Raw genomic sequence first — 25405 nt, 5'->3', positions numbered from 1 at the left:
TAGACCAGGGGTCGGCAACCTTTCAGAAGTGCTGTGCCGAATCTTCATTTAGTCACTCTAAGCTGTCACGTGCCAGTCATACATTTTAATGTTTTTAGAAGGTCTCTTTCCATAAGTCTATAATATATAATTAAACTACTGTTGTCTGTAAAGTAAATAAGGCTTTTAAAATGTTTAAGAAGCTTCATTTAAAATTAAATTAAAATGCAGAGCCCCCCGGACTGGTGGCCAGGACCCAGGCAGTGTAAGTGCCACTGAAAATCAGCTCGTGTGCCGCCTTCGGCACCCGTGCCATAGGTTGCCTAGACCATCCCTGACAGGGGTTTGTCCAACCTGTTCTTAAAATCTCCAGTGGCAAGGGTTCCAGAACCTCCCGTGGAAGCCTAGTCCAGTGATATCTGTGTAGAGGTATATGATATAAATGTAGAAGAACGGCCATACTGGGTCAGAACAATGGTCCATCGAGCCCAGTATCCTGTCTTCCAACAGTGGCCAACGCATTCCTATACATCTAGGAACAAAGAATGCAGGTCCCACTTACAGGATGGGGGATGCTAACTTGGGGAAGCAGTGACAAGAAGTTCAGCTTGGACCACCAGGCACCGCTCAGAGGAAGGTACCCACGGCCCATGCATTTCAGCCGCCTGATCCAGCTGGAACTGCTGAGCTGGGGGGAGCAGAGCAAGAGATGTGTGGTCCTGTGGCTCTGCTCAGAGACGTGAGTTGGTCCTGCTACGCCCTAGTCAAAGCCGATATGAACAAGTAGGATATTAAGCTGGAATTTTCAAGGAACCCTAAGGAGTTAAGTGCCCAAATCCCATTGAATTTCAGTGAGGGGGGGCCCCTAACTCTCTTAGGCTTCTTTGAAAATCTTAGTCTTAGAATACGCCTAGGAACAGTCATAGACACAGGTTATCCCCAGCACTCTGTGTGAGGGCACTGCCAGCCTCTAACCATGGGAGGGAGGGGAATCTGCCCCTGCGGGAAAGTGATCCCAGAACTGCTCTTGCACCTTCCTCTGAAGCATCTGGGGCTGGCCTTGAAGACAGGCTACTGGAGTAGGTGGACCCCACGGCTGATCCTGCCTGACCATTCCTGCACAGCCAGAGTTACCTGGGATGTGTTCTCAGCTAGTGTCTTCCCAGAAAGAGCGTGCAGTGCACGTCCTGGGAACGCTTTCCCCAGCACTGACTGCAGTGTGAATGCCTCAGAGAGAGGAGAGTGGCTGCGAAACGTGAGGTAAACCACCCACTAGCTCCCCACAGTGAGTGCGTACATTGACACTGAGGTGGAGGTGGGGACCGTGGCTTCAGTGGTTCCTCTACCCCAGCCTGTTGCTTCGCCTGCCCGGCTGGTATGCAAGCCTGGGCCCTCCCCATGAGTCACTCAGAATTCAGGGGCTCTAGCAGAAGAATTTGGATTCCTTGCTCCAAGGCCAAGGTTATCGGTGATAGCAATCCCTTGTTGGGGACCAGGGAGGGGGTTATCGCTGACAGTGATTCTTGCAGTAATTGGAGAAGAGGGTTATTCATGTTGGCGATCCCTCTGCATCGGGGAACATGGGGTTATCAGTGCCAGCAATCTTTCAGCTTGGGTGGGCATGGGTTTATTGGTGCCGGCGATCCCTCAGCATTGGGGGACATGGTGTTATCAATGCTGGTGATCCCTCAGCATCACAGAGTGTCTGGTTATTGGTGCTGGCGATCCCTCAGCATCGGGGGACGTGGGGTTATCAGTTCTGGTGATCTCTCAGCATCCAGGGGCATGGGGTTATCGGTGCTGGCGATCCCTCAGCATCGGGGGATGTGGGGTTATCAGTTCCGGTGATCTCTCAGCATGGGGGGGTGTGATGTTGTCAGTTCCGGTGATGTCTCAGCCTCTGGGGGCATGGGGTTATCAGTTCCGGTGATCTCTCAGCGTCCAGGGGCATGGGGTTATCGGTGCTGGCGATCTCTCAGCATCGCAGGGTGTGGGGTCATCAGTGCTGGAGATCCCTCAGTGTCAGGGGTTGGGCAGGGGATATTGATGCCGGCAATCTCTCAGCAGCTTGGGCAGGGGCTGGGGTAATCGGTGATAGCAATCTCTCAGCTTCTGGGGGCATGGGGTTATTGATTCTGATGATATCTTAGTGTCGCTGGGCCCGGGATTATCAGTGCTGGTGATCTCTCAGCATCAGGGGACGTGGGGTTATCGGTGTCAGCGATCTTTCAGCGTCGGGGGGCATGAGGGTTATTGGTACTGGCAATCTCTCAGAGTCGGGGGCATGGGTTTATCAGTGCCAGTGATCCCGCAGTGTCGGGGGACATGGAGTTTTCAGTGGCAGCGATCTCTCATCATGGGTGGGCATGGGTTTATTGGTGCCGGCGATCCTTCAGCATTGGGGGGGCATAGGGTTTTCAGTGCTGGTGACCCCTCAGCGTGGGGGACATGGGATTATCAGTGCCGGCAATCCATCAGCATGGGCCTTTGTGGTGTTATAGGAGCTGGCAATCTCTCAGTGTTGGGGAGTGTGGTGTTATTGGTGCCAGTGATCCCTCAGCAGCAGGGGACATGAAGTTCTCGATGCCGAGGACCCCTTTACGTTGCAGGGGGTTATTGTTACTGCTGATCTCTCAGTGTTGGGGAGGGGGGCATGGGGTTATGGTGCCAGCGATCCCTCAGCATCGGGCAAGGTGGGGTTATCGGTTCCGCAGATCTCTCAATGTTGGGGGATGTCAGGTTATCGGTGCCGGCGATCTTTCAGCATCGGGGCATGGGTTTATCAGTGCCAGCGATCCCTCAGCGTTGGGGGATGTGGGTTTATCAGTGCCAGCGATCCCTCAGCGTTGGGGGATGTGGGTTTATCAGTGCCAGCGATCCCTCAGCATTGGGGGATGTGGGGTTATCAGTGCCAGCGATCCCTCAGTGTTGGGGGATGTAGGGTTTATCAGTGCCAGCGATCCCTCAGCTTTGGGGGATGTGGGGTTATTGGTGCCAGCGATCCCTCAGCGTTGGGGGATGTGGGGTTATTGGTGCCAGCGATCCCTCAGCGTTGGGGGATGTGGGGTTATTGGTGCCAGCGATCTCTCAGCGTTGGGGGATGTGGGGTTATTGGTGCCAGCGATCCCTCAGCGTTGGGGGATGTGGGTTTATCAGTGCCAGCGATCCCTCAGTGTTGGGGGATGTGGGGTTATCGGTGCCAGTGAACCCTCAGCGTTGGGGGATGTGGGGTTATTGGTGCCAGCGATCCTTCAGCGTTGGGGGATGTGGGGTTATTTGTGCCAGCGATCCTTCAGCATTGGGGGATGTGGGGTTATTGGTGCCAGCGATCCCTCAGCATTGGGGGATGTAGGGTTTATCAGTGCCAGTGATCCCTCAGTGTTGGCGGATGTGGGGTTATTGGTGCCAGCGATCCCTCAGCATTGGGGGATGTGGGGTTATTGGTGCCAGCGATCCCTCAGCATTGGGGGATGTAGGGTTATTGGTGCCAGCAATCCCTCAGCGTTGGGGAATGTGGGGTTATTGGTGCCAGCGATCTCTCAGCGTTGGGGGATGTAGGGTTTATCAGTGTCAGCGATCCCTCAGCGTTGGGGGATGTGGGTTTATCAGTGCCAGCGATCCCTCAGCGTTGGGGGATGTGGGGTTATTGGTGCCAGCGATCTCTCAGCGTTGGGGGATGTGGGGTTATTGGTGCCAGTGATCTCTCAGCGTTAGCTGGCGTGGGTTTATGGGTTCCGGTGATTTCTCAGTGTTGGGGGTTGGGCAGGGGTTATTGATGCCGATGATCTCTCAGTGGCTGGGGTTGGGGATGGGGTAATCAGTGTTAGCAATTCGTCGGCTTCCGGCGGCGTGGGGTTATTGGTTCTGGTGATCTCTCAGCGTCAGAGGACGTGTGTTTATCAGTTCTGGCAATATTTCAGTGTCTCTGGGCCTGGGATTATCAGTGCTGACGATCTCTCAGCATCGGTGTCACACCTCAATGGCCCCGTCCCCTTAGGGAGTCCCCCCGCCCCCAGAAGGTAGATCAGCACTGTATATTGCTAACGCTGTTGCAAGTATCGCAAAGCATTTTCCGGAGGGCCAAAGGTATGTGAGTGGAGAGAGGAAGGTTTCTTTGTAGGTTACAAGAGGCTGAATAGGGGGGAGAAGAAAAAGAAAAGAGCAGAGAACACTGCAGCTAGAAAGCTCAGTCTGAAGATAAGATGCAGGCCTCCGCCCAAGGACACTGCTCGCCAGGGCCGGCTCCAGGCACCAGCCCAGCAAGCAGGTGTTTGGGGCGGCCAACAGAGAGGGGCGGCACGTCCGGCTCTTCAGCGGCAATTCAGCGGCGGGTCCCTCGCTCCCTTTCGGAGCAAAGGACCAGCCCCCAAATTGCCGCCAAAGACTGAAGAGGTGGTGGTAGAGCTGATCGCAATCGCGGCTTCTTTTTTTTTTTTTTTTTGCTGCTTGGGGCGGCAAAATCCCTGGCGCCGGCCCTGCTGCTCGCAGCCAAGACTTGGCTGACAGCCGAGAAAGACGGGGGCTTGAAAGTTGCCTGAGCGGCTGTGAGAAACCGACTACACAGACCTGCACCTGCAGGACAGCAAAACCAGTAGAGAGGAAAACAAAGCCCAGGGCTGCAGAGTCTGAAAACACAGACGAGACAACAAGAGGGGGAGCCAGCCAGGCGTCCCTGAAGCCGGCATGTTTTGGGAAAGGGAAGAGACCACAGAAAGTGGTTTGGACCGGCACAAGGAGCACCAGGAACAGAGGTCACAGAATGGAATACCCCCAAAGGAGCCCAGGACTTAAAACCCTCCTGAGAGCTGGAGCAACTCAGAAATTACAGTGGATTTCCTGGACAACCTGGGCCCAGGACAAGAACTCCTGTCCACCCCTTCCCCTCTTCTTCTTGCATTACACCCAGGCCTGGCCAGCTTTGGGTGTGTGTGTGTGAGTATGAAAGTGGGTTAGGGTTTGGGGTTCTAATTCTTTCTTTCTTCCCCGAGTGACGTGGGAGCATTCCTAGTACTCTCTGCTGTATTTTATTATTTCATTAATAAAGCTTTAAAATGTAAACACTTGGTGGGTTACGTCATTTCCTCCCTAAACGATCCTGCGGCACCAGCCTGATCACCTGACGCTTCAGGCGGATTGGTAATGAAAATCTGTCACATCAGGGCATGTGGGGTTATTGGTGACGGCGATCTCTCAGTGTTAGGTGGTGTGCGGTTATCGGTTCCGGCGAGTTCTCAGTGTCAGGGGTTGGGCAGGGGCTATCGATGCTGGTGATCTCTCTGTGTCGGGGGACATGAGGTTATCAGTGCCGGCGATCTCTCAGCGTCCAAGGGTGTGGGGTTATCGGTGCTGGCAGTCCCTCTGCGTTGGGGGACCTGAGGTTATTAGTGCTGGGGATCCCACAGTATTGGAGGACGTGGGATTATCAATGCTGGTGATCTCTCCACGTGGGGGTGTGTGGTGTTATCGGTGCTGGCAATCTCAGTGTTGGGGAGTGTGGGGTTATCGGTGGCGGCGATACCTCAGCAGTGGGGGGCGTGGAGTTCTCGATGCCGGAGACCCCTCAGCATGGCAGGGGGTTATCATTGCTGTTGATCTTTCAGTGTTGGATGGGGGCATGGGGTTATCGCTGCCGGCGATCCGTCAGCGTCAGAGGGTGTGGGGTTATCGGTTCCTCTGATCTCTCAACATTGGGGAATGTGGGGTTATCGGTGCCGTCGATCTCTCAGCGTTGCAGGGGTTATCAGTGCCGGCAATCCCTCAGTGTCAGGGGTTATTGATGCCGGCAATCTCTCAGCATCTGGGGTGGGGGCTGGGGTAATCAGTGCTAGCAATCCCTCAGCTTCTGGGGGCGTGGGGTTATCGGTTCTGGAGGAGAGGAAGGTGATCAGGAACGGTCACTCCTGAAGGTATCAGAGGCAGAGAGCATAGCTGCTATTTGCATCTTGAAGCCACCGAGGCCCTTCTTGAAAAAGGGAAGAAGGAGAAGCCGCAGAACTACAGACCGTCAGCCTCAGCTCAGTCCCTGGAAAAATCACGCAGCAGGTCCTCAAGGAAACCACTTTGAAGCACTTGGAGGAGAGGAAGGTGATCAGGAACAGTCAACATAGATTCACCAAGGGCAAGTCATGCCTGACCAACCTGATTGCCTCTATGAAGAGATAACTGGCTCTGTGGATCAGGGCCAGCTCTAGGTTTTTTGCCGCCCCAAGCAAAAAAAATTTTAGCTGCCCCCTGTCGCAGCTCGGGGCTCCTCGCCGCACCCCCCCTGCTGCCCCAGCTCTGGGCTCTCCCCGCCAACCCCTTCCCCCCCCACACCATTGCCCCCCCACACACACACCTCCTGCCGCCCCAGACCTGGGCTCTCCCCCACCACCACCTGCACCCTCTTTCTGCCGCAGCCCTGTGTCACTGGTAACTCGCTCCCAGAGCGGGTCATTCAGCAGGAATTTTGGATGTGCACAGAACACAGACAGGATTGGTTCCCATATGGTTACAGAACTGCAGTAAAGTGGAACAATTTTCAGCTTCTGTGATTGGAGGATATCTGGATGCATATTATAAGACTGTTCTCCATAAATGAGGAAAAGTTGAGATGCCTTTATTATTCTTTTGTTCCACTCTTTCTTTCTTTGGGGAATTTGCCAGTGCAATATCACTGTCTTAGACTCATAGACTCATAGACTTTAAGGTCAGAAGGGACCATTATGATCATCTAGTCTGACCTCCTGCACAATGCAGGCCACAGAATCTCACCCACCCACTCCTGTAACAAACCCCTAACCTATATCTGAGTTACTGAAGTCCTCAAATTGTGGTTTGAAGACCTCAAGCTGCAGCAAGTGACCCATGCCCCATGCTGCAGAGGAAGGCGAAAACCCCCCAGGGCCTCTGCCAATCTGCCCTGGAGGAAAATTCCTTCCTGACCCCAAATATGGCGATCAGTTAAACCCTGAGCATGTGGGCAAGACTCACCAGCCAGCACCCAGGAAAGAATTCTCTGTAGTAACTCAGATCCCATCCGATCTAACATCTCATTACAGACAACTGGGCATACTTACCTGCTGATAATCAAAGATCAGTTGCCAAATTAATTGCCAAAATTAGGCTATCCCATCATACCATCCCCTCCATAAACTTATCAAGCTTAATCTTAAAGCCAGATATGTCTTTTGCTCCCACTACTCCCCTTGGAAGGCTGTTCCAGAACTTCACTCCTCTAATGGTTAGAAACCTTTGTCTAATTTCAAGTCTAAACTTCCTAGTGTCCAGTTTATATCCATTTGTTCTTGTGTCCACATTCGTACTAAGCTTAAATAATTCCTCTCCCTCCCTAATATTAATCCCTCTGATATATTTATAAAGAGCAATCATATCCCCCCTCAGCCTTCTTTTGGTTAGGCTAAACAATCCAAGCTCTTTGAGTCTCCTTTCATAAAACAGGTTTTCCATTCCTCTGAACCTGTTCCAGTTTGAATTCAACTTTCTTAAACATGGGAGACCAGAACTGCACACAGTATTCCAGATGAGGTCTCACCAGTGCCTTGTATAACGGTACTAACACCTCCTTATCTCGCCTGATGCATTCTAAAACTGCATTAGCTTTTTTAATGGCCATATCACATTGGCGGCTCATAGTCATCCTGTGATCAACCAATACTCCGAGGTCCTTCTCCTCCTCTGTTACTTCCAACTGATGTGTCCCCAATTTATAACTAAAATTCTTGTTATTAATCCCTAAATGCATGACCTTGCACTTTTCACTATTAAATTTCATCCTATTACTATTACTCCAGTTTACAAGGTCATCCAGATCTTCCTGTATGATATCCTGGTCCTTCTCTGTGTTAGCAATACCTCCCAGCTTTGTGTCATCCGCAAGCTTTATTAGCACATTCCCGCTTTTTGTGCCAAGGTCAGTAACAAACAAACAAACAAACAAACAAAAGCCAATGGCTGTTGAAACTAGCAATTCCAGTCCTAATAACCACTGGTAAGCATTTCTTGCTCAATTTTATCCTACTTTTTCTACAGCAAGTTACAGTGGATCAGTATATTTGATTTGGGAGAAATGAAGTAACAGCAGCCCAAACTGAGCTTGAGCACTCCTGAATTTTGAGGTGTTCAAATCTGGAAGGCAGGTGCTGGCGGGGGCTGTGGCTCCACAGGGGAGCACGGCAGCACGTATGCAGCAGCATGTCTGGCACTGCGCGGAGCCAGACACACTGGTCTGAGTGGCACGGTAAGGGGGCTGGGAGGTTGGAGAAGGGGTAGGGGGTTCCGGGGGGGGCAGTCAAGGGACAGGGAGAAGGGGAGTTAGATGGGTCAGGGATTCGGGGGGGCAGTCAGGGGACAGGCAGCGGTTGGATAGGCATGGGAGTCCCAGCGGTTTGTCAGGGGACAGGTACGGGGTGGGGTACTAGGGGGGAAGTTGGGGGGGGTCTCAGGAGGGGGCAGTTGGGGACAAGGAGAAGGGAGGCTTAGATGGGGGTGGGGTCCCAAGGGGCAGTTAGGGGCAGGGGTCCCAGGAGGGGGTGATCAGGGAGCAGGGAGCAGGGGGGGTTGGACGGGTTGGAGTTTCTGTGGGGGGCAGTCGGAGGGAGTGGATGGTGGCAGGTTGGGGCTACGCTCTCTCCCCGTGGAGTGTCCTATTTTTTGAATGTTAACATATGGTATCTCTACCCTTCACAGTGCAGCTCTCCATTCACAGCAGGCTGCAGCATGAGGTCTCAGCTTCCTCCCTCCCTCCCCCTTCCTTTCCTGTTGGTTGTGGCCAAGGGAATGCTGGGAAATGTAGTTCTTTCCCTGCTCCAGGGCTGGCTCTATAGGCAAGGAGCTAACCAAGGACCTACAGCTCCCAGGGCTTCCTGTTGGTTCTCAACTCCTATGCTGGATCCCTGCCGCCCCTGCAAATGGGCTGCCTCAAGCATGTGCTTGCTTTGCTGGTGCCTAGAGCCGCCCCTGCTGTGGATACGGGGAAAGCAGTGGATGTGATATATCTCGACTTTAGCAAAGCTTTTGATATGGTCTCCCACAGTATTCTTGCCAGCAAGTTGAAGAAATATAGATTGGATGAATGGACTATAAGGTGGATAGAAAGCTGGCTAGATTGTCAGGCTCAACAGGTAGTGATCAACGGCTCCATGTCTAGTTGGCAGCTGGTATCAAGCGGAGTGCCCCAGGGGTCGGTCCTGGGGCCAGTTTTGTTCAACATCTTCATTAATGATCTGGAGGATGAGATGCATTGCACCCTCAGCAAGTTCGCAGATGACACTGAGCTGGGGGGAGAGATAGATACGCTGGCGGGTAGGGATAGGGTCCAGAGTGACCTAGACAAATTGGAGGATTGGGCCAAAAGAAATCTGATGAGGTTCAACAAGGACAAGTGCAGAGTCCTGCACTTAGGACAGAAGAATCCCATGCACCAATACAGGCTGGGGACCGACTGGCTAAGCAGCAGTTCTGCAGAAAAGGATGTGGGGGTTACAGTGGACGAGAAGCTGGATATGAGTCAGCAGTGTGCCCTTGTTGCCAAGATGGTCAACAGCATATTGGGCTGTATTAGTAGGAGCATTGCCAGAGGATTGAGGGAAGTGATTATTCCCCTCTATTCGGCACTGGTGAGGCCACACCTGGAATGTTGTGTCCAGTTTTGGTCCCCCCACTACAGAAGGGATGTGGACAAATTGGAGAGAGTCCAGTGGAGGGCAGATGAAAATGATCAGGGGGCTGGAGAACATGACTTACAAAGAGAGGCTGAGGGAACTGGGGTTATTTAGTCTGCAGAAGAGAAGAGTGAGGGGGGATTTGATAGCACCCTTCAACTACCTGAAGGGGAGTTCCAAAGAGGATGGAGCTCGGCTGTTCTCAGTGGTGGTAGATGACAGAACAAGGAGTAATGGTCTCAAGTTGCAGTGGGGGAGGTCTAGGTTGGATATTAGGAAACACTATTTCACTAGGAGGGTGGTGAAGCACTGGAATGGGTTCCCTAGGGAGGTGGTGGAATCTCCATCCTTAGAGGTTTTTAAGGTCAGGCTTGACAAAGCCCTGGCTGGGGTGAATTAGTTGGGGTTGGTCCTGCTTTGAGCAGGGGGATGTACTAGATGACTTCCTGAGGTCTCTTCCAGTCCTAATCTTCTGTGATTCTATGATTGTGGTGATCTCTCAGCATCAGTGGTGCAGGGTTATCAGTGCTGGTGACCCCTCAGCAGCTGGTGGCATGGATTTCTCAATGCTGGAGACCCCTCAGCGTGGGGGGTATGGGGTGTGACGAAGAGGGGGGTTTTCTTGGGGTTTTCTGTGTTTTCAAGTGGTTTGCATGCACAGGGGATGGAACTCAGTGTCCCCAGGTGTTACAGGTTTAACGAGGGGAGGGGAGAGGGAGTTTGTTGTTACAGAGGACCGGAGAGGGAACTCGCGACCCCAGCCGATGGCCTGGAGGATGGAGACCCCAGAGACTGGTGACCAGAGACCCAGCTCAGGAGTCACAGCTGGTTCTGGCCAGTGGGAGGACAATGGGCTGCGGAAAGAGGACCCCGGTGACCTGACCAGCCGGTTCCAGCCAGAGGGGCCAGAGGGGGGCTGAGAGGAGAGGAGACCCAGGCCATCCTGTTTATGACCCTGTTTACCTGGAGAGAAGACAATAGACAGAGGGGGCTTGGGGCCGGGGATATCGGAGGCCCAGCTGGGAAGCAGGGGGGCTCTGGGCTGGAGAGGGGGAGCAGGCAGAGCCCCCCTGGCTGCAGGGAGACTGGGATGTGCTGTGCTGAGGGAGGCCAGGCCTGAGGCCCTGAGAGTTTCCTGTGCTGTGTTCAACTCTCAATAAACCCTCCTGTTTTATGCTGGCTGAGAGTCACTCCGGTCTAGAGAACACAGTTGCATCAACCCCTTTGGGGGTGAGGAGGCCCAGGGGGTCCAGAGCACGTGGACTCCCTGAGGGGGCCCACGGCAGAGACAGATGTGCTAAGGCTCAGAGAGGTGCGGCTCCAGGAGGTGGAGGGGCCTGACCCCGAGAGAGAGTGGACCCCCGAGAAGGGCTGTCGCACTGAAAGGGGCACCCCCCACGGACCGCACGGGGCCAAGAGTGGGCACGATCTGTGAGTCCGTGACATGGGGTTATCAGTGCCGGCGATCCGTCAATGTTGGGTGATGTGGGGTTATTGATTCCAGCAATCTCTCAGCATACGGGGCGTGGGATTATTGGTGCTGGCGATTCCTCAGTTTCGGTAGGCATGGGGTTTTTGGTGCCGCTGATCTCTGAGCATCACAGGGTGTGGGGTTATCAGTGCCTGCGATCTCTCAGTGTCGGGGCTGTGGGGTTATCGGTGCTGGTAATCCCTCAGCGTCGAGGGACGTGGGGTTATTGGTGCCGGCAATCTCTCAGCGTCGATGGGGGTAGTTGGGGTTATCCAGGGCCGGCTCCAGACCCCAGCTCGCCAAGCGTGCGCGTGGGGCGGCATTTTGCCGGCAGGACGGCAGGCGGCTCCGGCGGACCTTCCGCAGTCATGCCTGCGGGAGGTCCACCGGAGCCCCGGGAGCAGCGGACCTCCCACAGACTGCGGAGGGTGCGCTGGTCCCGCGGCTCGGGTGGACCTCCCGCAGGCATGCCTGCGGATGGCCCACCGGAGCCGTGGGACCAGCGCACCCTCCGCAGGCATGTCTGCAAGAGGTTCCCTGGAGCCTCGGGACTGGCGACCGGCAGTGCGCCCCCTGCGGCGTGCCGCCCTGCTTGGGGCGGCCGGATTCCTAGAGCCGCCCCTGGGGTTATCAGTGCCGGCAATCCTTCTGTGTTGGGGGGCATGGGGTTATTGGTGCTGGCGATCTCTCAGAGTGGGGAGGTGTGACGTTATCAGTGTCAGCAATCCCTCAGCGTTGGGGGGGCATGAGGTTATCGGTACTGGTGATCTCTCATAGAATCATAGAATCTCAGGGTTGGAAGGGACCTCAGGAGGTATCTAGTCCAACCCCCTGCTCAAAGCAGGACCAATTCCCAACTAAATCATCCCAGCCAGGGCTTTGTCAAGCCTGACCTTAAAAACCTCTAAGGAAGGAGATTCCACCACCTCCCTAGGGAACCCATTCCAGTGCTTCACCACCCTCCTAGTGAAATAGTGTTTCCTACTATCCAACCTAAACCACCCCCACTGCGACTTAAGACCATTGCTCCTTGTTCTGTCATCAGGTACCACAGAGAACAGTCTAGATCCATCCTCCTTGGAACCCCCTTTCAGGTAGTTGAAAGCAGCTATCAAATCCCCCCTCATTCTTCTCTTCTGCAGACTAAACAATTCCAGTTCCCTCAGCCTCTCCTCATAAGTCATGTGCTCCAGCCCCCTAATCACTTGCATCTGAAGAAGTGGGTATTCACCCACGAAAGCTCATGCTGCAAAACGTCTGTTAGTCTATAAGGTGCCACAGGATTCTTTGCTGCTTTTACAGATCCAGACTAACACGGCTATCCCTCTGATACTAATCATTTTTGTTGCCCTCTGCTGGACTCTTTCCAATTTGTCCACATCCTTCTTGTAGTGTGGGGCCCAAAACTGGACACAGTACTCCAGATGAGGCCTCACCAATGTCGAATAGAGGGGAATGATCACATCCCTCGATCTGCTGGCAATGCCCCTACTTATACAGCCCAAAATGCCATTAGCCTTCTTGGTAACAAGGGCACCCTGCTGACTCATATCCAGCTTCTCGTCCATTGTAACCCCTAGGTCCTTTTCTGCAGAACTGCTTCCTAGCCATTCGGTCCCTAGTCTGTAACAGTGAATGGGATTCTTCTGTCCTAAGTGCAGGACTCTGCACTTGTCCTTGTTGAACTTCATCAGGTTTCTTTTGGCCCAGTCCTCTAATTTGTCTAGGTCCCTCTATATCCTATCCCTACCCTCCAGCATATCTACCACTCCTCCCAGTTTAGTGTCATCTGCAAACTTGCTGAGGGTGCAGTACACGCCATCCTCCAGATCATTAATGAAGATATTGACAAAACCGGCCCCAGGACCGACCCTTGGGGCACTCAGCTTGAAACGGGCTGCCAACTAGACATGGAGCCGTTGATCACTACCCGTTGAGCCCGACGGTCTAACTAGCTTTCTATCCACCTTATAGACCAATCATCCAGCCCAGACTTCTTTAACTTGCCAGCAAGAATACTGTGGGAGACAGTATCAAAAGCTTTGCTAAAGTCAAGGAATAACACATCCACTGCTTTCCCCTCATCCACAGACCCAGTTATCTCCTCATAGAAGACAATTAGGTTAGTCAGGCATGACTTACCCTTGGTGAATCCATGCTGACTGTTCCTGATCTCTTTCCTCTCCTGTAAGTACTTCAGAAATGATTCCTTGAGGACCTGTTCCATCATTTTTCTAGGGACTGAGGTGAGGCTGACTGGCCTGTAGTTCCCTGGATCCTCCTTCTTTCCTTTTTTAAAGATGGGCACTACATTAGCCTTTTTCCAGTCATCCGGGACCTCCCCCGATCGCCATGAGTTTTCAAAGATAATGGCCAATGGCTCTGCAATCACATCCGCCAACTCCTTTAGCACCCTTGGATTAGGCCCCATGGACTTGTGCTCGTCCAGTTTTTCTACATAGTCCCGAACCACTTCTTTCTCCATGGGGGGCTGCTCACCTCCTCCCCATGCTGTGCTGCCCAGTGCAGCAGTCTGGGAGCTGCCCTTGTTTGTGAAGACAGAGGCAAAAAAAGCATTGAGTACACTAGCTTTTTCCACATCCTCTGTCACTAGGTTCCCTCCCTCATTCAGCAAGGAGCCCACACTTTCCTTGACTTTCTTCTTGTTGCTAACATACCTGTAGAAACCCTTCTTGTTACTCCTAACATCTCTTGCTATCTGCAACTCCAAGTGTGATTTGGCCTTCCTGATTTCACTCCTGCAGCCTGAGCAATATTTTTATACTCCTCCCTGGTCATTTGTCCAATCTTCCACTTCTTGTAAGCTTCTTTTTTGTGTTTAAGATCAGCAAGGATTTCACTGTTAAGCCAAGCTGGTCGCCTGCCATATTTACTATTCTTTCTACACATTGGGATGGTTTGTTCCTGCAACCTCAATAAGGATTCTTTAAAATACAGCCAGCTTTCCTCGACTCCTTTCTCCCTCATGTTATTTTCCCAGGAGATCCTGCCCATCAGTTCCCTGAGGGAGTCAAAGTCTGCTTTTCTGAAGTCCAGGGTCTGTATTCTGCTGCTCTCCTTTCTTCCTTGTGTCAGGATCCTGAACTCGACCATCTCATGGTCACTGCCTCCCAGGTTCCCATCCACTTTTGCTTCCCCTGCTAATTCTTCCCTGTTTGTGAGCAGCAGGTCAAGAAGAGCTCTGCCCCTAGTTGGTTCCTCCAGCACTTGCACCAGGAAATTGTCCCCTACACTTTCCAAAAACTTCCTGGATTGTCTGTGCACCGCTGTATTGCTCTCCCAGCAGATATCAGGGTGATTAAAGTCTCCCATAAGAACCAGGGCCTGTGATCTAGTAACTTCTGCTAGTTGCCGGAAGAAAGCCTCATCCACCTCATCCCCCTGGTCTGGTGGTCTATAGCAGGCTCCCACCACCACATCACCCTTGTTGCTCACACTTCTAAACTTAATCCAGAGACTCTCAGGTTTTTCTGCAGTTTCATACCGGAGTTCTGAGCAGTTATACTGCTCTCTTACATACAATGCAACTCCCCCACCTTTTCTGCCCTGCCTGTCCTTCCTGAACAGTTTATATCCATCCATGACAGTACTCCAGTCATGTGAGTTATCCCACCAAGACTCTGTTATTCCAATCACATCATAGTTCCTTGACTGTGCCAGGACTTCCAGTTCTCCCTGCTTGTTTCCCATGCTTCTTGCATTTGTGTACAGGCACTTAAGATAACTCCCTGATTGTCCCGCTTTCTCGGTCTGAGACAGGAGTCCTCCCCTCTTGCACCCTCCTGCTCGTGCTTCCTCACGGTATCCGATTTCCCCACTTACCTCAGGACTTTGGTCTCCTTCCCCCGGTGAACCTAGTTTAAAGCCCTCCTCACTAGGTTAGCCAGCCTGCTTGCAAAGATGTTCTTCCTTCTCTTCGTTAGGTGGAGCCTGTCTCTGCCTAGCACTCCTCCTTCTTGGAACACATCCCATGGTTGAAGAATCCAAAGCCTTCTCTCCGACACCACCTGTATAGCCATTTGTTGACTTCCACAATTCGACACTCCCTACCCAGGCCTTTTCCCTGCACAGGGGGGATGGACGAGAACACCACTTGCACCTCAAACTCCTTTATCCTTCTTCCCAGAGCCACGTAGTCTGCAGTGATCCGCTCAAGGTCATTCTTGGCAGTATCATTGGTGCCCACGTGAAGAAGCAGGAAGGGGTAGCGATCCGAGGGCTTGATGAGTCTCAGCAGTCTCTCCGTCACATCGTGAATCCTAGCCCCTGGCAAGCAGCACACCTCTCGGTTTTCTCGGTTGGGGCGGCAGATAGACAACTCAGTCGCCCTGAGGAGGGAGTCCCCGACCACCACCACCCTCCTCCTTCTCTTGGGAGCAGAGGTCGTGGAACCCCCATCTCTAGGACAGTGCATCTCGTGCCTTCCAATTGGTGGAGTCTCCTTCTGCTCCCTTCCCTCAGATGTACCATCTACTCCACTCTCCGCTTTAGTACCTGTGGAGAGAACATGAAAACGGTTGCTCATCTGTATCTCCACTGCTGGTACATGGAGGGGCGTGGGGTTATCAGTGCCGGTGATCTCTCTGCATCGGGGTTATGGGGTTATCAGTGCTGGCGGTCTCTCTGTGTTGGGGGCTGTGGGGTTATTCGTCCTGGGGATCCTGCAGCGTCGGGAGACATCGGGTTATCAGTGCTGGTGATCCCTCAGCGTGGGCATGTGTGCTGTTATCAGTGGTGGCGATCGCTCAGTGTCGGGCAGTGTGGGGTTATTGGTGTTGGCAATCTCTCAGTGTCGAGGGGCGTGGAGTTATCAATGCCGGCGACCTTTCAGCATGGGGGGGGGGGGCTATCAGTGCTGGCGATCTCTCAGCGTATGGGGTTATCGGTGATGCTGAGCTCTCAGTGTTGGGGGGGCATGGGATTATCTGTGTCGGTGATCTGTCAGCATAGGGCGACGTGGAGTTATCGGTTCAGCATCAGGGGATGTGGGGTTATTGGTGCTGGCGATCCCTCAGCATTGGGTAGCGTTGGGGTTATCGGTGCTGGCAATCCCTCAGCGTGGGGGGGGTGAGGTGTTATCAGTGCCAGCGATCTCTCAGTGTGGGGTGATATGGGGTTATCAGTACTGGTCATCTTTCATTGTGGGTGGGCATGTGTTTAATGGTGCCGGTGATCCCTCAACATTGGGGGGCTGTGTGGTTATTGGTGCTGGCAGTCCCTCAGTGTGTGTGGGGGCCTGGGGTTATTGGTGCTGGTGATCCCTCAGCGTCGGGGATCATGGGGTTATTGGTGCCAGTGATCCCTCAGCGTCCGGGGACATGGGGTTATCGGTGCTGGCGATCTCTCAGCATGGGCGGGGCATGCGGTTATCGGTGCTGGCGATTTCTCATCGTGGGTGGGCATGTGTTTACTGGTGCTGGCGATCCCTCAGCATCAGGGGACGTGGGGTTATCAGTACTGGAGATCTTTCAGCATCGGGCGGCGGGTTATCAGTGACAACAGGGAGAGAAGCACTGTGGAACAGAGCTGAGAGTGGTGTGTACTGCCCTGCCGGATCCCATGTGGGCGGGCGGGCGGGCGCCGGTAATACCTGGTAAGCTTAGCAAGAGCATTGTCTATGTATTGTTTTCTCTGTAGGGCCTTTGTTGTAGCTGACTGGACTGTGCCCTGCGGGAGCTGGCTGCTCACCGGTGAGCCCTGTCATAGTCCCTGGGCCAGGCAGATGAGCAGGTGCTGGCCTATAGTCAGACCTGATGGGATCAGCACAGGCAATTTCAGCCTCAATCCCCAGTCTGGTGGGAGAAGGATGCGAGTTTCCGCCAGAGAACATTGATGTCTAGAGGCCTGAAACCTGAGCGGGGGCCTCTCTCTGTGCCCTGAAGCAGGCCAGGAATGGGTGAGCAGTGCGGCTCCCCCAGAACCGTGCCAGGGATGTATCAGGAACATGGAAACCTCAGTGACAGGGGATTGATCCCCAGTGACACCAACCTCTGAGGGAAGGGTGACAGGGGGGCGGGTGACAGCACTCTCCCAATAACGGGGAGGGGCATTAACAGTGACAGGGACCCGTCAGTTGTGGGGAGGGTTTATCAAAGACAGATCCCTTGTGAATTGGGGAGGGGGCGGGGCTGGAGCCTGGTCTCTAAGCCCCTCCCCCGTCTCAGGGTCCCAGAGCCCAGGCTCCAGGCCAATCTACACTCTGAGCCCCAGGAGCCCCGGTCGGCTGGCCCCGTGCTGCAGTGCGACGTTGGGCAGGGTGATGGTGACCACAGTCCTTCAGTGATGGGCGAGGCAGGTTGTTGGTACCATGGGCCTTCAGCGACTGGGGCAGAGGGGGTTACTGGTGACAGCGGCTGTCAGGGCAGGACTGCCTCAGGGAAGGCTAGGCCTGGACACATCGATTTTTTTTTTATCATTTTACCACATATTGACATTTATTAGTAAGCATTTTTTATTGATTGAAATGTTCACAGTTGCACAAAATTATGTGGGCGTGGAGGGGTCAGACAATAATTTAATGACAGTAGCTGCTGAGCTTCAGAAAGTTAAAGCTTTATAAGCCTTAAAACACAAATTGCCAACATCCAACCAAAACACGTTCTCGCAGCATTTCCCTTTCTCTGCCTCTCTGTACGTGTCGATTATTAGCAATGGAAATATTTTTTCATCGGTTTGTGTGTGTCTAGTGAAATCCATGTTTATCAGTGTTTACAGATAAAAATTTAATCCTTCCAAGCCCAGTGATGGGGCAAGGAGGGTATCGGCACCAGCTATCCCCCAGAGAGTTGTGGTGCTGTGACAACGCTCCCTTGGCGAGAGGGCAGGGCATGTGTTAATGGTGCCTGCGATTTGTGAAGAGAGCAGAAGAAGGAATCTGAGGTACTGGCGAGTTGGTGAAAGCCAGAGTCTCCAGCTAATAGCCAGGGAGTAGGCCAGGTTACTGACCAGCCCTCAGTGATACTGACAATACACCGAGTGCTGTTAAAACTACAGATGAAAGCATCTGAAAAGCAGAACATTTGGTGCCCTCCCCACACTCAATTTTGTCAGTTCTAGGAATCAGCAGCATGTGCAACCATAGTAGGTTCAAACCCTTCTCCCGTGAGCCTCATGTGGGTTTAGTCCCTTTAAAGGCCACTATCTGCAGCTTGTTGATGAAATTCATCTTTGTGCAAAGGGATGACACAAGCCTCAGGCCCCAGTTTACAATCTCAAAATTAGACTGACGTTTGATTTCAATAGTGCATAATCTCTGTGCTGGCTCTGTGCACAGAAGTAAATTGCTCTCTGTGAGCACCGGTTGTTTCAGAGTAGCTACAACTCCAAGGGAGTTTGTAAAATTAATTACTATGGAGCAAGGGGATTGCAAACCAAGTAGCTCCAGTTTTTTTCATTTTTAATTCAGAAAATAAGGTAAATGCCACAGGCAGCATTACTGCTGGGACCCGGTGGCAGAGCTGAAATCACAAACTCCTGAAATGGCGAAGGCCGGGTGCAGTAGCAGTATTAGCGTGGGGAGGTTGCACACAGGTGAGGCATGTTAGAGGAGGGATGGGCTAGTGGGATTGGGGACACCTGGGTTCGGTTTCCTGCTGCACTCCAGGATTTTTGTTTGACCTTGAGCAAGCCACTCTAGGGCTAGATCCACAAAGGAACTGATGTACCTAGGACCTAGCTGCCACTTTAGGCACCTAAATCCAAAATATAGATCCTCCAACCCCCTGCTCAGCTGCCAAATAACTCTGCAGATGCCTACATTCCCCAGCCGCTTAATTTTCTGCAGGTAAAGTCTTCTCAACACCTAGATTTCTGCTGGTGAGCATGAGCAAAGCCACCTAAGTCCTGATGTGGCTGAGTCATTCAGCACTTGAAGGCCCTGACTGGGCAGATATTCTGAGACCACCTTGGAGCATGTCTAGCAGATCAGGCCCTGCACAAAATGCCACAGAGGAAGAGTGATTTATTTAAGTATTTGATGCAAAGTGGAACGGCTCCAACAGGAGAGATTGAGAAAGCCCCAGACCCAAAATGCCCAGTGAGTAGGACACTCACCTGGGAAGTGGGGGACCTGCATTTAATTCCCTGCTATGAGTCAGACAAAGGAGGAAATTGAACTGGGTCTCCTATTTACCAGGTGAATGCTTTAACCACTGAGCTATTAGGCACAGGGGCACCTTGTTGTGTATTTGGTTGTCATGGGTTTTGTTACTATGGCAACTGAGTTAGTCTATTAAGGGATAGCTCAGCCGGTTTCAACTGGCTGAGTGAGCTCTCTGTTTCTGTAAATAAAATGGAGGTTTTGGTTAGCTGTCTGCTCTCTGGCCTCAAGTGATTGCTTCCTACACCGGCTGCCCCTAGGACATAACACACCTCTTACACCATTTTTTGTGAGAAAGGCCTGGCCTGCCTTTCTCTGGCCTCCAGGGTAGAGCCATGCAAATAATCAACATTTTTGGTTCAAAGGCAGAACAAAAAATTGAGGACAAAAATGTTTTGGGTCAAACAAAATGCTTTGTTCCATTCTCAAGGGTGGGTTTTTTTGGGGGGAGCGGGCTTTTAAAAGCAATTAAATAAAAAATTGAAGTAAAATTCTCAATGAAAAGTTGTTTCCAGTCTAAAAGTCAGTATTCCAGTTCAAAAATGCCAGAAGGAAATGTGTCTTCTTTGTGAGGATTTTATTTATTTTTACCCAAAAGACAGCCTGGCATTAGAGCAGACCACTGAGCTTTTCAATCATCCTTCAGACACATAAACCTATTGACTCAGTTTAGTGTCACGGATTGTCATCTGGATTAAAATGTGTGAGGGTTCTTAAATATGAGTTAGATCCTGAGGTGCACCTGCAGGACACTGCACTGGCCATAGTGAAGAGCACTTCATCTGCACCTAGTAAGACGAGTGTGACCTTTTCTCCAGTACTGACCATGCCACCGTTATCCTGACCTTTGTCATTGTGGAGATTAATAGAAGGAGGAGGCACACAACAGAGCCTTAGGGGGGCTCCTGTTAGGGCCTTAGTGGGGCTCTGGGTGATCGCTACTTCCCACCATCCAACACAGATGTAATAAGTAGTGTCCGCAAAAGAGAAACTAACAACTAATTATTCCTCAAGAAAGGTTTTTAATGACTTATGACTATAAAGGCAACACAGACAGAATGTGCCTAATGACAATGTGCCTAATGACTTTATGTGTACTGTAACCATCCCCAACCAACACAAGTTCATATGCAATACTAATACATTGATTAACTATATTTTAGTAACCTTGACCTATTTATAACTTTATCTAATCAATTTATAAACTCTTATTGACTTTTATGATAACTTGATGGTAACTTACTGAAGACAGGCACAGTGGATTGCAAAGCTACTATGATTTATAAACTACTAACTTTACCAACGCTGTACCTGTTTCCAGCAAGGCACAAAACATATACAGTTACTATATATTGATTAAACCTATAGTATTAAAACAGACTTAAGATTAACCAGCTCGAGCATCACCAGACCGTTTTAGTTCATATCTCACCCTGCATTCATCCAAAGATACGTTACCTTTCAATTGACCATTTCCTGTGCTGGCCAGGCACAAATAGTCAGTGAAGCGCAAGTCCCTTTGGTTCACGGGGTGTATGTGAGCCTGACAAAGAGCGATTTCTTTTAGGTCAACACACACACACACACACACACACACACATATATGTGCCTCTGCATCTTATTTATACGGTATTTGCTGGCCGTGCTTCAAAACAAGTCAACCAATCAAGGTGGCCAAGTATTCCAGGGTGGCATTTGCAGTTGTTTTGAACTAATGAGCTGAGCACTGGTGCACAGTTCATCTCTTCTCTATGTGGCTAATAGTGGTCAATTTGCTAGACTCAGAAATGCTCAATTCAGCTGAAAGAGGTGTCTGGTTGCAGAGCATAGTAACCACAAGCCTGTATCAACCTTTACAGAGTTTCCTTCTTAGTCTATAAAGCTTCCTGGATAGATTATGCTTATGCTTGCAGGATTCTACTGTACTTGCTTCTTACAACTTCTGGAAGTTTGAGGCCTATCAGTACTTAGCCTGGCACTACTTGACAAGGCTTAGGCACATTAATCACAGTCATCTCAAAATTCGATTGCTGTAAATTGCTGTACATGGTACTATACCTTGGAACCATTCAGAAACTGAAGCTAGTGAAAAATGCTGCAGCCCAGGTAAGTGGAATTGCATGCTGGGAACACATAAGACCAGTGCTCTGCAATATTCACTGGTGTCCAATCAGCTTCAGAGTGGAATTAAAGGTGTTGATTTTAACCTATAAAACCCTAAATGGAACCTGGTTACCTGAGAAACTGCCTCTCTCCCCAGGACACACTGCTACAGCTGAGGTCACCAGAGGCACAGGAACACCCTCGGTATACAGAAGAGGTAGCAGCTGGCAGGATGTCATCCAGGCAGGGCTCTTGGGTTTGGAATTTGCTCCCTGCCTTTGTCCCGCAGATCCCAGTTTTGTTACTCTTCCGGGCCTGCGGCAAAGCCCCTAGTTTCTCCTGCATTACGGATGTTGGGGGAGGGCAGTCCTTTAGCCATGTTCATATTATGGGTTTTACTGCGTGGGGCTGGTACCCAGAACGCTGGCTGATGCCTATGTTGCATCTCAAAGTTTTGAATACATAGATGACCAGACCAACGTGCTTACCAGTGTACTTTTGCTCCCTCATGTGGAGCTACAATTTATTTTGTGCATTGGGCAACTAGTGAAAAGGTTGCACACAATTGCACTTGTGCACTGGATGTCACTTGCAATTGCCTGTTTTACATATGCAGATAAGGCCCAACTTCTTGATAGTATGTAACCTTTCTGCCAGGTGGAGCCAGCAGTAACCAGGCAGCAGCAACCTCGCTGGCTACTCTTCTGCTCACCGCCTCTCCAGCCCCTCATTCGCCAGCTGACTGTCAGTCACCTTCTGCTGCCACCCGCCTCTCTGCTGTGACCTTTGCAGATCAGTCTCTTACTGATTTTCAGTTCTTTGCAGGCCGGGGAGAGACGCTGCCTCATCTCAAGTGATTTCAGCTCTCAGTGGTGGAGTATTTGAAACAACAAAAAAGGCTCCTAATGAAGCCTGTTTAGCTCTTTCTTTGAACACTGGGGAGGAACAGGTTAAACCAGAGCAGGGGAACCTTTTGGGGAGGGTGTACAATCCTTCTGGCTAGGACATCTGTCCCCACCCTTCTTACCTTCCCAGGGATCTGGCACTCGAGCCCCTGTCTTAACGAGGTCCTTTCAGCCTCATTTGGCAAAGGTTCAGCATAGTTCTGCTCCGCTTTATTCATACAATAACAACAACATTAGTAACAGCATTTCACTCCCCCCGCATTCAGTACTAAAGTGATTTGTAACCCACTACCAGCCAAAGTTGATTACTTCAATCAATACACCCCTCTATCTGCTGGATATGTCAGCAGAGTAGGTGTGTTCATGTAAATACAGTTTGCTCTTGAAGTCTCTCCCCCTCCCAGCTAGCTATCAGGGAAAAATTCATTCAGACCCAACTTACAGCGATAACTAACAATGTCCAGGAATTGATATTACTAATAGCTGATGGTTGAGAAAGTGATTCTGATTATTGCTACAGGACCAGTGTGCTCCCAATGACTCCTTCAAGTGCACTAGTCTAACATCCTTTTCTAGCTTTGCTTTCGTTTGGTTACGCTCTATTTGTTGTCCATATTGCCTGTCCCAGTACATTCCCTCTATACAGCATAAAACCAGACAAGACCAGAAGGTTCAGCAATCATCCCCGGACAGTGAGGGGGAGAGAACAGATTTAATAAAAGATACAAAGTTGGAATTATGGATCTGTTGCAAGAATGAGAATCTGTAATTTTTGTATCGTTGAACAATTGTATATTTCCATTAATTACATCTTGCCAGATGATTCTCCTGCCCGATCAATCTTTGTTCTTTACACAGGAGAAGCAATACTTTTCTTTTCCTGGAGAGCTCCTTATGAGGATGTTAAAAATGCTGATTCTACCCCTCATTACTTCTAGGTAAGAACAACTCTCTTACTTTAAGAATAAAAAGTCATGTTTATTAAATTGTGCTGAGGAAATGTATTTACAGGAGCCAAGCCATCTTCTTTACAAAGCTGGATGGAGGGAGACACTCAGATCCTGAAACCATCCTCTAACCAAGGATCAGTAGATTGCACATTTGCGTGCATTGACATTGTAACATATGCATTTATATTAATTCAGGCATGACTTATCAGAAGCACACTTGCGCCCATTTTTAAGTATGCTGTAACAAACTCCAACAGGCGGTTTACTTAGTGAAAGTACTTCTGTAGCAGGGTGGTCACCCTGCTCCTGCCTGAAGGGGAGAAAGCAGCCCCGGAGAGCGCTGCAGCAGGAGAAAAGCCAGGCTGATTGGGGGAAGCAGACACAGGTGGGGCCATGCCCCAATCAGGCCACAGCTGGCCCTATAAGAGGGCTGAGGGCCAGAGGCTTAAAAAAAACCAAACATTCTCTCAAGCTTCCCTGAGAGAGAAGGAGCTGGCTGCCTGGGAAGCAGAGAAGGGTACCTAGAGTGGAGCAGTGCTGGCGAAGGGCAGAGGGAGCTGGGGAGCAGGGCCGGCTTTAGGCTGATTCCCCCAATTCCCCCGAATCAGGCATCACGCCCTAAAGAAGAGTGCCTAACTTAGGCGCCTTTTTAATTTTTACTCACCTGGCGGCGCTCCGGGTCTTCGGCGGCACTTCGGCGGCGGGTCCGTCACTCGCTCCGGGTCTTCAGCAGCACTTCAGCGGCGGGTCCGTCACTCGCTCCAGGTCTTCGGCAGCACTTCGGCGGCGGGTCCGTCACTCGCTCCGGGTCTTCGGCGGCACTTCGGCGGCGGGTCCTTCACTCGCTCCGGGTCTTCGGTGGCACTTCGGCGGCGGGTCCTTCACTCGCTCCGGGTCTTCGGTGGCACTTCGGCGGCGGGTCCTTCACTCGCTCCGGGTCTTCGGCGGCACTTCGGCAGCGGGTCCTTCAGTGCTGCGGAAGACCTGGAGCGCCGCTGGGTGAGTCATCCCTGCTGGGGCCCCGTCAAAACGAATCAAATCGGGTCCTGCACTTCCTAAAGCCGGCCCTGCTGGGGAGCTCCAGCCGAGCAAAGCCCCAGGCTGCAGGCCGAGTTAAGGGCCCAAAGGTACTAGGGCTGCAGAGGGGCAGCCCAGGAATAGGCAGAGGCGGCTGGTCCAACCCCCCTTGCCGATGATGAGGGGTTTACAGACTGTGTCTGCCTCAGGGAGTGGGGGCTAGATGGTGACTGGCAGTAGCCCTGAGGCAAGGTGGGGATAGGGGGTTGGGGTCTCCCCTGGATGGGGAGACCCAGATTGTGGGTTACTGTGGGGACAGAACCCTGATGTAAAGGGGCACTGGGTCCAGGAGAGACATGGGGGCCAGCGGCAGGCAAGACACCAGCCTGCAGAGGGCGCTCCGGGCTGGAAGAGCTAATTCCCAGGACCACCAGCAGGAGGTGCCGCGCCGGGGAGTCGTCGCCCCGCCACAACTTCTCTGCCGCCTTTCCAATACTCACTGCTCCTATTGTTTTTTTTCATAGTGGTAAGTCCTAAGAAGATGGGGAAACAAGTAGTAACATCCCCAAATTAATTGTCACTTAATGAATCATCAACATGTCAAAAGGAAATGCAGAAATGTAAAAACAGTTTCAACAGCTTGGTGCTGGTGAGACTTTAAAGTTGATACCAGAAAACTAGGAATCCAGAAGATGCAAGTTTCTTTCTTTCTCCTTTTCCTGCAACAGAACAGAGTTTATTCCCTGACACTAAGGAACAATTTGATACCACAGGGCTTCTTAGTCTTGTAAACAAAACCATACAGAGATACAGTAGCTCGTAACTAAAGCTAGATAAATTTGACCTAGAAATAAGGCACACCTTTCTAATAGTGAAAGTAGTTAACTGACCTCAAGTTGTGGTGATTTCTCCGTCACATGAAGCCTTTACATCAAGACTAGATGTCTCTTTCTAGAAGAGATGCTCTAGCTCAACAACAAGTCACAACCAGGAGTCACTGGATGAATTTCTGTGGCCTGTATTATGCAAGAGGTCCAACTTGTTTGTCATAATGGTCCCTTCTGGCCTTAAAAATGTAGGACTTTCTAGTTTAATAGTATATGTCTGTAAGATTTCTTGCATACGCTTGTGTCACGGACTCACAGATCGTGCCCACTCGTGGCCCCGTGCGGTCCATGGGGGGTGCCTCTTTCAGTGCG

At 51.4% G+C, this 25405-nt stretch overlaps 1 protein-coding gene across 1 annotated transcript in view; it reads left to right on the top strand.

Annotated features, from left to right (window-relative positions):
* The window catches only part of LOC123355926 (excitatory amino acid transporter 5-like), an 89041-nt gene that overhangs the window by 8051 nt on the left and 55585 nt on the right, over positions 1 to 25405 (top strand). Inside the window, exon 2 of the mRNA XM_044998793.1 lies at positions 23098 to 23177. Coding sequence (XP_044854728.1) covers positions 23098 to 23177 — 80 coding nt within the window. The remainder of the gene's footprint in view (positions 1 to 23097; positions 23178 to 25405) is intronic.

This window comes from Mauremys mutica, chromosome 24, assembly GCF_020497125.1.
Source record: "Mauremys mutica isolate MM-2020 ecotype Southern chromosome 24, ASM2049712v1, whole genome shotgun sequence".
NCBI classification, from domain to species: domain Eukaryota; kingdom Metazoa; phylum Chordata; order Testudines; family Geoemydidae; genus Mauremys; species Mauremys mutica.
The sequence above is the reverse complement of the archived record's forward strand: the minus strand, read 5'-3'. Positions and strand labels throughout refer to the sequence as shown.